Source organism: Sebastes fasciatus, chromosome 19 (genome assembly GCF_043250625.1).
Source record: "Sebastes fasciatus isolate fSebFas1 chromosome 19, fSebFas1.pri, whole genome shotgun sequence".
Classification (NCBI taxonomy): Eukaryota; Metazoa; Chordata; class Actinopteri; order Perciformes; family Sebastidae; genus Sebastes; species Sebastes fasciatus.
The window spans coordinates 15,077,271-15,091,818 of NC_133813.1; the positions used below are offsets into that span (position 1 = coordinate 15,077,271).

General features: G+C 38.1%; 1 protein-coding gene across 2 annotated transcripts in view; it reads left to right on the forward strand.

The window, feature by feature from the left end:
* The first annotated feature begins 1,684 nt into the window (after positions 1-1,684).
* ccbe1 (collagen and calcium binding EGF domains 1) overlaps positions 1,685-14,548 on the forward strand; it is a 40,847-nt gene continuing 27,983 nt past the window's right edge. For both annotated transcript variants that reach the window (XM_074618251.1, XM_074618252.1), the window contains exons 1-2: positions 1,685-2,077; positions 2,176-2,256. In XM_074618251.1, coding sequence (XP_074474352.1) covers positions 1,974-2,077; positions 2,176-2,256 — 185 coding nt within the window. In that variant the 5' untranslated portion in view covers positions 1,685-1,973. The remainder of the gene's footprint in view (positions 2,078-2,175; positions 2,257-14,548) is intronic.

The following is a 14,548-nucleotide window of genomic DNA, read 5'->3' on the forward strand; positions in this document are numbered from 1 at the left end:
TTTTCTCTTTCAACATGCTGCTCTGCTTTGTTTGTGATGACATCGTTGATATTTTGCTCCATAAATCCTCAGAGCTTTGATGCAGTAAATAGAGACATGAATCTGCTTTGCTCATATAGAAACTACAGAAAAGATGCCCTCTGGTTTATGACAGAGGATTTAAAGCATTGGTCTGAGTAAATGTTAGTAAATCCAACACTTTCTCGTTTGATTAATGGGTTCTCCTTGTTGATGTTATGCTTAACTAGTAAACAGTTCATGCTGTGTTTGTTTAGCTGAGATAAATCCTGCATATTTGTGTCTCTTCAGACGTCACAAGCTGAAAACATCATTGATTAAGGGATGCTTTCATAAGTATTTTTAAATATTTTGTGAAGTTTATGTATTTCAAATGCATCAGATTTGATTCAGTAAATCTAACTAAAGTCTTAGTGGGATACTCCAGTGATTTGGTATCTTATTTCCATAAGATTTGAGGGATTTATGGAAGACTTTTTCTATTTTTTAATAGGTCAAAATTGAAGCAACAGAGGCCGAGCTACGCTGACTATCAAGCTCCTAAAACATGGATCCTATACTTTTCATACCACAACTCAGTAGTCTTCTATTAACCCTGGCATAATCTGTTTTTTGTTGTTGTTTGTTTTATGTTGGAAAGCTCCTTCCATTGCCACAGAAGAAATCAAGCTACTGTTTTCGCATGCTGAGTATTTCTCAGAATTTTATGTGTGGCGTGCCCCTTTTTAATATTTTATGAAATCTTGTTAAATCAATTCGTGAATAATGTATGCTTCTAATAGAGGTACAATAAATGAATTACTTGAGATGTATTTGTGCTCCTATTTATAATGCATTTTAATGTGTTGGTTTTATGATGGTGATCAGGAGGAGGAGTACAGGAGCCTGGTGGGGGACTTTGTTGCCTGGTGTCACTCCAACCACCTGCAGCTCAACACCGCAAAAACCAAAGAGATGGTCATAGATTTCAGGAAGTCTAGACCACCCCACGACCAGTACAGATCGATGGGGACAAGGTGGAGGTCAAAGGACAAAGGAGGACGGTCTGCAGGACAGATAATAATGCACACAGTGCACTTTCATAGACTAAGCTACTGGAGTTACCCTGCACTATACTAATTTTTAACAGTCTCTTCTGCACTATATTCACTTTTTAATAGTCCTGTATCACAGCTGTTACCCTGCACTATATTCAGTTTTAACAGTTTTCTTCATCTCCTTGTATTTTTATATCTGGTATATTTTTTTTGTACTTTGTATTACTAACTTTTTTACTGCCTTTTTACTAACATGTTTTGCACTATGGAACTGTGATGCTGGAAACTTGAATTTCCCTCGGGATCAATAAAGTTACTATCTATCTATCTATCTATCTATCTATCTATCCATCTATCCATCTATCCATCTATCCATCTATCCATCTATCTATCTATCTATCTATCTATCTATCTAATCTGTTGGTTTTATGAGCACCCACTTCAGTGTCAGATTTCCATTTAACTGAAACACAGAAACTAAATATTATATATGAATATAAATACATTATTTTTTTCTAATTGATCATGAACTATTATGATGGAGCAGATTTTGCATTTATGTAATTATTTAATTAATTAATTGACTTATTATTATTGAGCAGTTATTTCCGGAACAGCCACGCGGTGGTAGCAAAGATGCAGACGTCATGACGCACAGCAGCGTCGCGTGTGTATGTGTGCGTGCGTGCGCAGGTGCTTGTGTGTGGTTGAATGATGGGTAGATGTTAGTGCTCTCTGTTCCTGTCAACTTTTTAAAAGTTTCACCGGGGAGAAAAAAGTGAGTGAGTGGGAGTGGGAGGGTCTGTGTCGTTGTGCTGCACCACTTCACTCCCTGAAGTTGTAGCAGTGAAGGAGGAGGTAGTAATCAGTACTAGTGTGGATTATACTGTCAGCAGCACCCAGGTGGACTTCACTGAGATGATACTAAAACAGCACAGGAGTCCTCTTCTGCTCGCCGTCTCCTGCATGTACTTCTCCGGAGGTTTGCTGTGGTCCTACCAAGAAGAGGATGCAACGGACGGGTAATTGGAGGAGGACATACAAGTAACAACCAAAAATAACACTAAAAGGACTCCTTGTGTGCATTAAACGCTAAACTTTAGTTTTTTTCTTTTCACAGTGAAGAGTGCTCTGAGAATAACATCTCTACAACAACATACCCCTGTGTGAAGTCCACTGGAGAAGTTACAACGTGTTACAGGTACACACTTATTATTCATGCAGGATGAATGGATGATGTTAAAATTGAGTTTTTTGTCCTTCTGACAAGGATTACATAAATAGAATACCAGCAGATTCATGGATAATGAAAATAATCAGTAGTTGCAGCTAAATAAAACAGTAACAATAAAATTTGTTGTATTTATTTCAGCACTTTTAAAACTAGTCAACACAAAAAAAATGATCAATTAAAGATTTTTTATTTTTATTAACAGAGGTTTGAAAAGTCACAGTTTACCTGATATATTGTAAAAATAACAAAAAAAACAAATACTTGACAAGACAGATAAAACATATAACAGGTAAAACACACACACAGTTATAAAGCAAATAAAACAGGTAAAGTAGATGTAATAAATAAATATAAACAGAACTGTTACACTAGAAGTATAAAATATAAAAATAGATGTAATGTAAACAGAGGTAATTGCAACTTGTAAAATAGGTAGGGTATAGATGTAATAAATAAAATGTAAACAAAGGTAGTTGCACTTGAGGTGTATATTGTATCAAGGATATATTGCACAATATATTGCATAATAGTGTGAAATGATCAAGCTGCAGTCCAGTGTGTTTTGTGTGCCCATGTAAAGTGATGTAAAATTAGACTTGTCATTTATTATTCAGAGCAATAATGTTGTTTAAATATGCTTGGTTGAAATGGAAACTCATTTGTAGGCTACTTTGTGCGACACTTGGGTACAGTTTTGCCTCATGAAGCATGGAAAGATAAGTGAAACATCACAAAATCTTGTCACTTGAGCTTTAAAACAAAAATGAATAGGCTCTAAAAAGTGTTCTTTTTTACCACGCATGTGATTTAGTTATTATTTTCAATGAATCTACTCTCTTATATGAGTTCTGCTTCCCTAAAAAGGCTGCAGTTGGGATCATTACAGATATTGCAAAACTCCATGACTCTTTTAAATTTGTTATATAATAATGTATCTAATGGAATGAAGGGATTTCTGGGGAGCCATGGGTGGATTTGCCTCTTCATCATTCTTTGTGAACTTAAGGGATCATTGCAATCTAAATATCCACAAGCCTCCAGACTGGTCTATTATGCTCTGACACTGGCTTTAATTATGACGGTTCACAGACACCGAGGACACAGCGTCTCCTCGCAGCAAAACTCCTGCGGATTAAGTTGTTAGAACCTAATCTGTCTTCATTTCAAGGGGCCACCTCACAGGCATAATGCAAAAACTTGTAACTACTGACTTTAGAGAGGTAGTTCAGTCAAAAAACAATTAAAATATACACTGTGTTTCTCCCTTGAGGCCAATTCATTCATTTTGGTATAGAATAGATAGAGTTTACAGCAACAATTTTGACAAACGTCTGTTGTCTTTGTGATGGATACAAGCTGAAAGTTGAATAATTTTATTAATGAAATTAAACTAAACACCCCGACACTTCTTACGGTGCTCCTTTAAGATATCTTTATTATATAATGCACAGATGATAAATGCTCAAACACCACTTTGCGGGAATGTAATGCTCTTTATTGTGATTCAGGCTGATGAGATGGGTGTACTGTTGCTTTGGAAACAAAATCATGCGACTTATTTAGGGAACTAATTTCAAACATTTTGTCAATCATCTTGATTCACAGCAAATCTATTTCTGTATGTCCTTTTCTGGGAAAGTGTATCGAGGAACTTAAGAAATGCCAGATTGTTTTAATATCTCCTCTGAGAAGTCTCTCCAAATGTAGACTTTGTGAGGTTTCATCTCTGCATCACTTGACAAACTGCTGGCCGTGGTTCAAGCGCACAGTGACATCCTGTTTGATCTTCAAATCTCAAACACATTCTTAACATAATTATGTTGGTTTATGGTTATTGGCTGCGGCCACAGTTGTTTCCCACAATGTTTATTTAAAGAAGAAAAAGTGTTTCAGCTAAGAGCCCAGATAACGTGTCCTGGATGCATTTCAGTTCACCTGCACGGTGTGAGCTGATGACTGACCATCAGCCCTGTTATGGTTAGTGGAGAAGTTTTATTGTTGTGCCAAAGATTCAGATTAATGACCTGAACTTGATAAGACGAATGTTGACTTTGTGTACTGCATTTTTTTTAAAATACAGTCATATACCAGCGCAATTGTGCCTTGGCATGACTGAGATGTAGTTCAAAGGGAACCAAGCATGATTAAGTTGGCAAGACTCCGTTGCCAAAGGAAAATATAGACTTATGGCATTCATTAGGCGCTCTGTAGAGTATCAGTGGATCTGCACATCTCGGAACATTTAGTTACTGTTATAAATAGTTTTTTTTGACAATGGCATATGTATGTAAAAGTTGTTGCTTGTACACATAGGTGTGCTACAGCAGTTTTGAAGTCCCCAATAGGCCGTGGGACACACATTTTACTTTTGTTTTTGGACAACATTTTGTAGAACTGCAGTCGTTAGATGGGCGTCAATTTGTATACGACTAAAGCTTAAAATGCACATGAGCAGTTCCTTCATGGGGTGAATATATGGTAATGCGATCATCACCCTGGATTTAGTTTTGGATAATTTTTTTGTCCTTTTGGTAATTTTGCACATTTGACAGTCCAGTTTTTACCAGTTTGCAAAAGAGACTTAGGTTGGGTCCGAAATTCCATACCAACATGCTATTAAGTACGCTCAAACAGTATGTGAGATATTTTACTATGTCCAAAACCTTAGTATGAAACCAATAGTATGCGAATTGCATACTATTTCTGGTGAAATATTACAGTATGCAACGCTGGACACTACGGCAGCATAATTATCCCACAATGCAATGCGGTAGGGACAACAACGTTCATGGCAGATGTTGACAGACAGCTCTGTAACATCAATAATGCTTTAATTGTAATTTAACTGTAAGTAAAATATTTCACTTTGCTAGGCGTAATATATATATTTAAAATTAATTCAGATATTGATTCTACCAAACCTTTTGTTTTGGTCACATGAAGTTGGCAAAGGTTACCATGATTACACATCTGGCAAAGAGGCGCTCAGGAACTGACGACGTAAATTACTGCTCAGATACATACTACTGTTTATTCACACAAAAGTATGTTGAACGATAGTACACCTATTGAGTATGTAGTGCATAGTATGCGATTTCAGACGAAGCCATAGAGATGAACGATGTCACTCTCACATCTGTGTGGTTAGAGTAGTTGCCAGGCAACTATTGGAGACTCCAGGAAGTCACCGCTCTTAGCCAAGAAATGCACATAACGCCCTGCAATGCTATGTTCACACTACGAGCAACAAAATCAGCAGAACGGCCAGCGTGGCAGGTTACATTGTTGCCGAGTCGCCGTTGAAGTGTTGCTCAAACATTCATGACGTAGTTATGTTGTTAAATAGCACTGGGAACTGGCTAATGGCATTTCTGTAGATAGAAACGGAACAATTTGAAACAAAAACATACGTGGTTGACGCTTCACTGTATCATTGGAGCGCTGAAAACGTGTTCATCAGTTTGTAGCTTCATGTCACCGGCTTCCATTGAACATGACTTGTATTTATACTACTTCTTGTTAGGGCTGTCCCGAATAGCATGTTTTGGACTTCGAAGCTCCGGTGAGAAATATTGCAAGGTATTTGAAGCTTCGGGACAGCGCCACTGTCGCCACACTGTACACACACGCACATCTACACATAACAAACAGCGTTATCTGTCTGAGAATAACTAATAATGAATAACATTGTGGGGTTATTCCTGATTTCATGGGCTATTTTGGGATATTGGGCTATTGATATTTGGGCTATTTTTCTACATTTTCTACGATTTTGGAGGTTGGTTACCGTGGCAACGGTTGAAGCTTCGACGCATTCGGGTCAGCCCTACTCCTTTTATATATTACTTGAATGCAGCATGTCAATTGATGAGCTTTTGAGGTGAGTTTTGTTACTCTTTGACTGAGCCAGGCTAGCTGTTTCCAGTCTTTATGCTGATCTAAGTTAATCAGCTGCTGGCGTCATATTTAACAGACTAATGTGAGAGTGGCATCGACATTCTCATCTAACTCTTGGCAAGAAAGCAAATAAGAGTATTTCCCAAAAATGTTTAGAGGCATTGAAATTCAAGTCTTCTGGTCAAGAGGGAGAAGAGAGGAACGCATTAAGGAATTTTGAAACAGGCCTCCTTCGGCTATGGCATTCCACTGTGTACAGTTCAACACTCATCCGTGGGGCATTTATCATATTGTGAAACAGCATCAGTGGACCAGAGAGAGCATATGTCGCAGTACAAGAGACGTACCAGGGCCTCAGCTGACTCGGACTGAATCTGTCTCACTGACAGTGCAGGCACATTCTTCTCTCACTGTCTTTATGGCTTGTTTTATGTGGAGACTGTCATGTAGGTTCTGTCTAAGGATTCAGCATTTTTCAGGCTTCAAAATAGTAGTTTTACAGGCTGTAGCACTAAATATGCTTGGCTCACAATAAGATGTGAGAGGGTTTTTGTTCCAGAAGTTGTATTTAAATCACGACTGCCTGTGATTGCAACATAACTGCTTTACTAACAGCCAAAGAAGGGTTGGATTGAAATGATAAGGTGTGTGCTGTTTGATCCAATTTGGCAACAGCTTTAGTGTTAAGCGGTGGTCACTGCCGTTGCATTTTTCAGTGTAGCAACCTCCCATAGTATTGACCATAGCATGGCTTATCTTTGTTAGGTTTAATGTTTTTGTTGCTTTTCTTGTGTTGGTTTCGTCATCATCATTTTTCCAAACCACCGTTGTTGCCGCTGAAAACCTAAACCCATCTGTGTCCAGAGAATTTTGTGAGATTGTGTCACACAAAGTACGATTACTGACTTAGCTGGACAAATGCGCCGAGTATAACCAAGAAGAGGTTTTTATTTGAGTCCATGTTGCAGATTTGAGAGGCTTCCAGGTGTTAGTCAGCAGTTATCCAGCTAACATCATAATCCTGCTTCGTGAGACAGACCCCCTGGGGGAAAATATACCTGACAGCGGCTGTTAGGAAGCAGCAGAGTTTTGAGCTTTCATGAATTACTTTAAGCTGAATCACTTTATCTGGCAGTAGGGAGTGGCAGAACAGATATTTATTAGGGCTGTCAATCAATTATAATATTAAATCGCAATTCATCTCATGGTGTTCCATAGTTAATCGCGATTAATCGCAAATTATTTTTTTTATCCGTTCAAAATGCACCTTAAAGGGAGATTTTTCAAGTATTTAATACTCTTATCAACATGGGTGTGGGAAAATATGCATGGCAAACTCAAGCCCTTCAGGCAACAACAGCTGTCAGTGTGTCAGTGTGTCAGTGTGCTGACTTGACTATGACTTGCCCCAAACTGCATGTGATTAAATTAAGTGGGCATGTCTGTAAAGGAGAGACTCGTAGGTACCCATAGAAACCACTTTCAATCACATATCTTGAGGTCAGAGGTCAAGGAACCCCTTTGAAAATGGCCATGCCAGTTTTTCCTTGCCAAAATTTGGCGTAAGTTTGTAGTGTTATTTAGCCTCCGTCGCGACAAGTTAGTATGATCCGTTTGGTACCAATGGATTCAATAGGTTTTTCTAGTTTCATATGATACCAGTATCTTCACTCTAGCTCTAAAACTGAGCCCGCTACAAGCTAAAAATCGCAAGTTGTGTTAATGCGTTAAAGAAATTAGAAGCATTAAAACAAATTGCGTTAACGAATTATTATCGCGTTAATGTTGACAACCTTAATATTTATGAAAAGGTTATGTACTAAAGATTGATTGTTTTTACGCTGTTCAATCAAACAGTACATTTAGAGCAGTTTACTCAGACATGTTTTTCAGCTGCTGAGATTAAGTATCATATGACATCTCTGAAAAAATCCAAGATGATAGCCAGATCCAATGTGTTAACTATCATAGGATCTGGGCACATTAATAATCTTTGTTTATAACTTCTCTTAGGTGACAAGAGGGTACATGAAACAGTGATTACATTGGCTTGATTTATTGTGTATACGATGTCGGCCTTACCTACCTTGTAAAGGAAATGCTTCTCTGGAAAAGAAGCAGAACACAGTGAGAGTGAGTCTTTCCACTCTACAGCTGCAACAGTTATACATAATTGATGTGGGGCATTTGTAATTGTTGCTTTGTTATTTTTCCAAATAATTCTGGTGGTACTAAGCATTTAGTTGTGTTCCCCCCCCCCCCTCCACTCTCCTCTGCTCCCGTCCTCCTCTGCTCAGGAATTCAGGGGAAACTCTGGTTTTACGCAGTGAAGAAACATTTCTTCAGCCCCCTATGAGACTTATAGTCATGATGCATCTCATCATGTACTTGGCAGCATTGTTTGTATTCCCCAAATGTCCTCATCAATTCATTCCAATGAATTGCATTGGAATTTGGTTTGTTTATTTGTTGTGTTTTTCATTTTCTTGTTCCCCATTGTTGCCCCAAAGTGTGTAATAAGATTGATTTTCTTTGACTGGAAAACTGAGTAATTCATTTATATTATGATTTCCAGACAGTGATTCAAACTCATACTGCTCAGTTCCAGAGAAATGATCACGTCGGTTGGATTATTCAACTTGGCTACAAAGCTTCAAGTCTCTCTTGTTTCCTTAGTTTTCAAATCTGGTTTCCACATCAAATTTAAATGTATTCTGCGCCTTGGAATAATCCTCTCAGCTGGACTTTTGTTCCTTCTCCCAATTCAAATAGCTTTCAACAAGAGAAATACACTCGGGAGTTCACCGTTGCCATATTGTCATCCCTCCAGTGATTGTAGCTCCATGAAGGATAAAACTGTGGCACGGCTTAAGGAGTTCAGCAGGCCCCAGTTATTTATGTTTTGTCCTTTTGGTCTACTACATTTCTACTACAGCTATAAATGTTCTGCACTGAAAAGTAGAATGAGTCTAGACTTACGGACAACATACGAGTAGCATCTTTCAGGAGAATTTCTTGGGGGAAAAACATGTAACTCAGGAAAGCCCCAATGTTATAATGTTACTAATTGAATGTCAACTGAGCCATTGGCACACATCCAATATTGTAACGTACTTATTTAATAGGTTGGAGTCCTTTTTAAATATATACATTTTCCCTCATGTTTGAATATCTGCTACAGTATAATTAGTCATTAAGCACAGTGATTATTCCAGATTAAAGACTGAAAACCTTCTGCTGGAAAACTGATGATTGCACATGAGGGAGATGGAAAATATTAGGCAATTTTAAAATGACTACTCTCAGTCTCAGATATTCTCTATAGATGCCTGTTTTATTACTTACAAACCCAATTATCAACCACCTCGTGTGCTACTGGATATGCGTCAGAGAACCAGTTAGTAGACTTGATAAGTATGCTTGTCAAGTCTTGTCTTCTTGTTTGTACAGAGCAGCACAGTTCATGTCAAAAGATTTTGGAAGATAGCACTAAAGCAAAAAACAACAAAGCATTAACACACTTTTCCGTAGCTGTTGTTCTGTTGTTAACAAGGTCCTCATGGTTTCCACAAACACAGATGCTAAGTGACAAAGCAGGCATATTTGTGATTTATTAAAACCACATCTAGAATTACAAACTGATTTGGGTCAAACCGCAAATTTATTTTTCAGGAATGACAACATTATAAACTATTGCAGTTTTAGCATTTCAACAGACAAAAATGCAACATGATAAAGTAAATAAGTTTTCTGAGGCAGGAGCATGGAATAAGTCCAAGCTGTTTCACAACAGCTCTTTGAGTTTACCGGAATGAACCGTCAGTAGATGCCGAATGAGATAACAATCGCGGAAAATCATGCCAATCAAAAATGCCTGAATGATTTACAGCACCTGGCACTGTTCCACAGCATTTTGACACTCTATACCGAGTAATAAGAGAAAGTGAAGGGTGAAAGTTGCTAGTATAATCTACACCATTCCACAAGAAACTATTATTAAAAGGCAATAAACTCTTGCTTTTATAAACTGCCTGAATACATGCGCTAAAGTACAGAGACAACCATAAGACAGGCCTGATATATTCCATAATTCATCATAAACCGAATCCCTGAGTATGATACATAACGTCCTGTCAAAGAAAAGACATCAACATCTGTTTTCTATCAATATTCAGAAAGAGGATATGTAGCCTGTTAACTGAAGTAGACTGCTGTATTACAGAGACTTTACTGTGGACTCAAGGAGTTGACACGAACATTTGGAGTTGCTCTTTAATGACAGCTCTGAATGTTAAAAGGGTTTAAAGGCACGGAGGAGGAGGTCAGCTGTTGGATTGAGCTAATGAGCCTAGTCTGTCTGATTTAAAATACTATGAAAAGCATAATGAAATACTATTCATAACTTATTTTTCTCTTTGATTGGCTCATAGACAACTATACCTTTTGTGTCAATCAGCTGCAAAGTCTTCCTGCTCACAGTTCTGTTTGTCTGTGATGGACTAATTTTCCCAATTTGATCAATTATGAGCAGAAAAAACACAACTTGATCAGTTATGGGCAGTGGTTCTCAACCTTTTTGAGTTGCAATCCGCCAGATTAATCAGGTTGTTGTTCGTGACACCCATTTTATTTTCAATATATTATTTAATTTTTTTCTCCACAACCATCTGGCGACCCCCGGAAATTATCTTGTGACCCCCTTGGATGTCCCGACCCCCAGGTTGAGAACCACTGAGATACTGTCGCATGTTTTGGGAGGACAATGTCCTTTTTCCAGCATTTTAGTTTCTTTGTAGGTCAGACAACAGTATAAAAGAATGAATGGATCATCCTGTGGCCTTTGAATTAACCTCAGTGTATTTACAGGCTGTATGAAAGCCCTATAGTTGGAGCACATACGGACCCAGTGTTTAGTGTTTGTGCTTATACAACATGTCTTCTTTAAAGCCACTAGTTTGGTTTTCAATGATTCAATACAAACAGGAAAGAACTTTATTGTGCTAGTTGTTGCCCACAGGGGGAATTATAACAACAGGGTTATTATTGTGTATTACTTCATTGTTTTTTTTGTTTTATTTTTTTTGTTTTTACTCACTTTTGATTAATTATGTGCCCGTGTGCTCATGTCCATGCCCCACTTTAGTAAATACCCCGCACAGGTGAGATTAGTTGCACCTGCATGTGCAGTTCTGGGCCTGTAGACCTCATTTGAAATACATCATTACTTAGGAAAGGCCTTGCCAATTATTTTTTTTGCTCCTCTGTCATACATCAAAAGAGAAAAAATTAGCTTGAGGGCTTGGTGTAATTTATGTTCCTGTTGTAAAAGATGTTGTAAAGCAACCCCAAAGTGATTTTCAATGCAAAATAACACTACACAAGTCTTAAGAACATCACTCTTTTGACATGTATATGTTCCCGTCTTAATTAGGGATTCACCGATACCACTTTTTTTCAGACCGAGTAAAAGTACACGTACTTACATTTGGGTACTCGCCGATACTGAGTACCGATACAAGTACTTCTCTGTGCCAAAAACGCTCGCCGGCTGAGGTGAGATCGCGGCCCAGCGGGGTCGGGCACACCACCGGCCCGTCTCGGTGGAGCGTGAGGACCCGAAAGATGGTGACGAGAGGTTAACGTCGTGCTGCTGTAAAGTAGTATAGGTGCCGTTGTATCAAAGCCGTTTTGCGAGTACGAGTACATGAGCACAGTATCGGACCCAATACTACCATCCAATACTGCATCTCTGGTCTTAGTAGAAGAGGGGGGACAGTATTGCTTTTGTACATCAACTTTATTTATGATTATCACTTGTTTTTCATAAATGTCTGTGCTCAGACATCAATTATCGGTCACTTTAGTCTGTCTTCCCATCCCATAGAAATATTATTGATGTTACTAATTCATAGCACATACGCCTTAGAGCCAGCCATTATTGTGTGTCACTTTAATGGTGTCGCACTTTGCACCATATTATGAATAATATTGTTATAGAAGCCAATTGGTCGTGAGTAATTTCTGCAGGTCCTGTCATTAATAGATTAGTGTGCTGCTGCTGGAAGTTCTCACTGTTGGACTGTGTTGTGAGTGGGAGGTGGAGACAAATCTGATTTACATTCGTCATTCATCTTTGCTCCCGTAGGGGGGGATATTTTACAAAACATTTTAATATCTTTATTATTTTATTTTAAATGAGATGTTAAAGAGCTGTTTAAGTAGTGATATGCCCTATTAGGTAACGGATGAATCCCCATCCTGTTCCTTAAAAGCACTGAGGAAGATGCAGTGAAGTGCAAGTTATCACAGTGAGAGCAGGGGAGGACATGTTAGTGTTAAGGAGCATTCCTTAGTGACGGATGTATGAGCACAAGCTGCAGCAAACATCCTCTCTCTCCTTTCTTATTTCTGTAATGCATTGCACTTCACACAGAGTGGTGTGTTAGAAATATACATACAGTAGGAGTTTATAACTATACTATTAGATTCACATTTTACCATTAAAAACACCACGACAACAAATATGGCCCCTAAGACATTTCTTTGCCTTCTTTCTCTCGTTCTTTCTGTCATTTTCTTTCTTTGAATAATTAGATATCCGCACATTTTTCTAATCAGACTTATCGTTTAAACATTTTCAGTATTACTGACAGAGAGTAATTTAAGTTGGCTCTTTTGCGTTTTACCATCTGTTTCCATTTGGAAAAAAAAGTAATATGAAACATGCCTTTACTGGAAAGTCAATGACTTTGACAGTTCTTACTTTATAATGTCTCTTAAATCTTGAAGTTGTTTCATCAGAATAGTTTTAAGACTGTTGTTTGGATGATTTTGACCTGTTGCCCAGAGGACACATTCTTCAGCACTATAACGTAGTTATCCAGTATTGTGGAGGACACGCTGTAAATGGAGATGGATGTTCTCGCTCTGACAAAGCCTCCATGTCTTCAAAGGCATGTACAGAGTGTGGGGTAGATGTTGGCTACCAGCTGAATAGCTACTGTAAATGGAAATGAGGACTAAATGTGAAATTAACATAAATCAAATATATAACTACTAGGGCTGGGACGATACACCTATCTCCCTATTCAATACTATCACGATACTTGGGTGCCGATTCGATATGTATTGCGATTTTAAGGTATTGCGATTCGATATTACGATTAATTTGTTACCTTTTCTAACACTAGACCATGGGGAAAAGCTGAATCATACACTTCTAGAGACTTTTACTCTGGAAAATATCTAAATGGATTGACAGTAAACATGTTTGATTTTCAGCATGTACAGTATGAAGTCTGAGATGTCCTGAAGTCAAATATATCAGCCATTGTCAGGCATTATTTATTACCTTTTTTCCCAGCAACCCAAAAATCAAAGAATAAAGACATTTCTCTTACAAATTAATAATATTTTCTTTTTGATTTATAAGGGACATATAATGTTTTATACTTCTGGTGAATATGATCAGATTTATTTCTATATACTGTATGTGTTTTGTATGTACTGTACCGTTTGTTAACACCTTATTTTGAAAACCGGACGTGCATACTTCCTCTAACTACTCCAAGTCCGTCGCTAGCTCTGAGCTCTCCCCGTCAGCTTTGTTCTCTTTATACATCCATGGTCAGCTCCATCGGGGCCGTTTGAATGCATTTAACATAAATGTCAGTATATGGGTGCTCTACAGTTGTAGCATCGGCTGATTTGACCACGGAGATGAGAGTGACGGCTGGCTTGACCACACGTTACCATAATACAATAACGTTAACATGCAGTTAGCACGAGTTAGCATGCAGCTTTAGCCGTGATGTCTAGTGCTGCTTTTCCTGGCAATGTGTGAAGCCCAAAGTGTTTCCATACTTGACTTGACTGTACCACTTTGGATTTAACATGTGAGGGTGCAGGTCGTATCCCCGCAGACCCTCCACTGTTCTGTAATTTCTGCGGTTTGTTTTGGTTGACGGATACGGAACGGGTATGACGTCACGTTACTCAGACTATAACAATAAAAGCGGTAACTTTTTTTCTACCTCCACATAGACTCAAATGAAGCAAATATATCGATTCTGGCATTAAAAAATCTATTTCAAAATTGTAAAAAAAAAACATTGTGATACATAGGTTTAATGATTTTTTCCCCAACCACCCCAAATAACTACAATGGATCCATCTGGCCTCTTACACCTATAATCTAATTTTAGATTAGAGTAATTTCATATGGCATAAGCACATGTGCGCTAACATACAGTCGAAACATAGAAGAAATCGGCATCTTTGTTATGTGTGTTTACGAATGAGTGCTGTTGCTACATGTTCTGACCTTTTTAAAGATTTATTTGGTGTCTTTGGTGATCTTTGA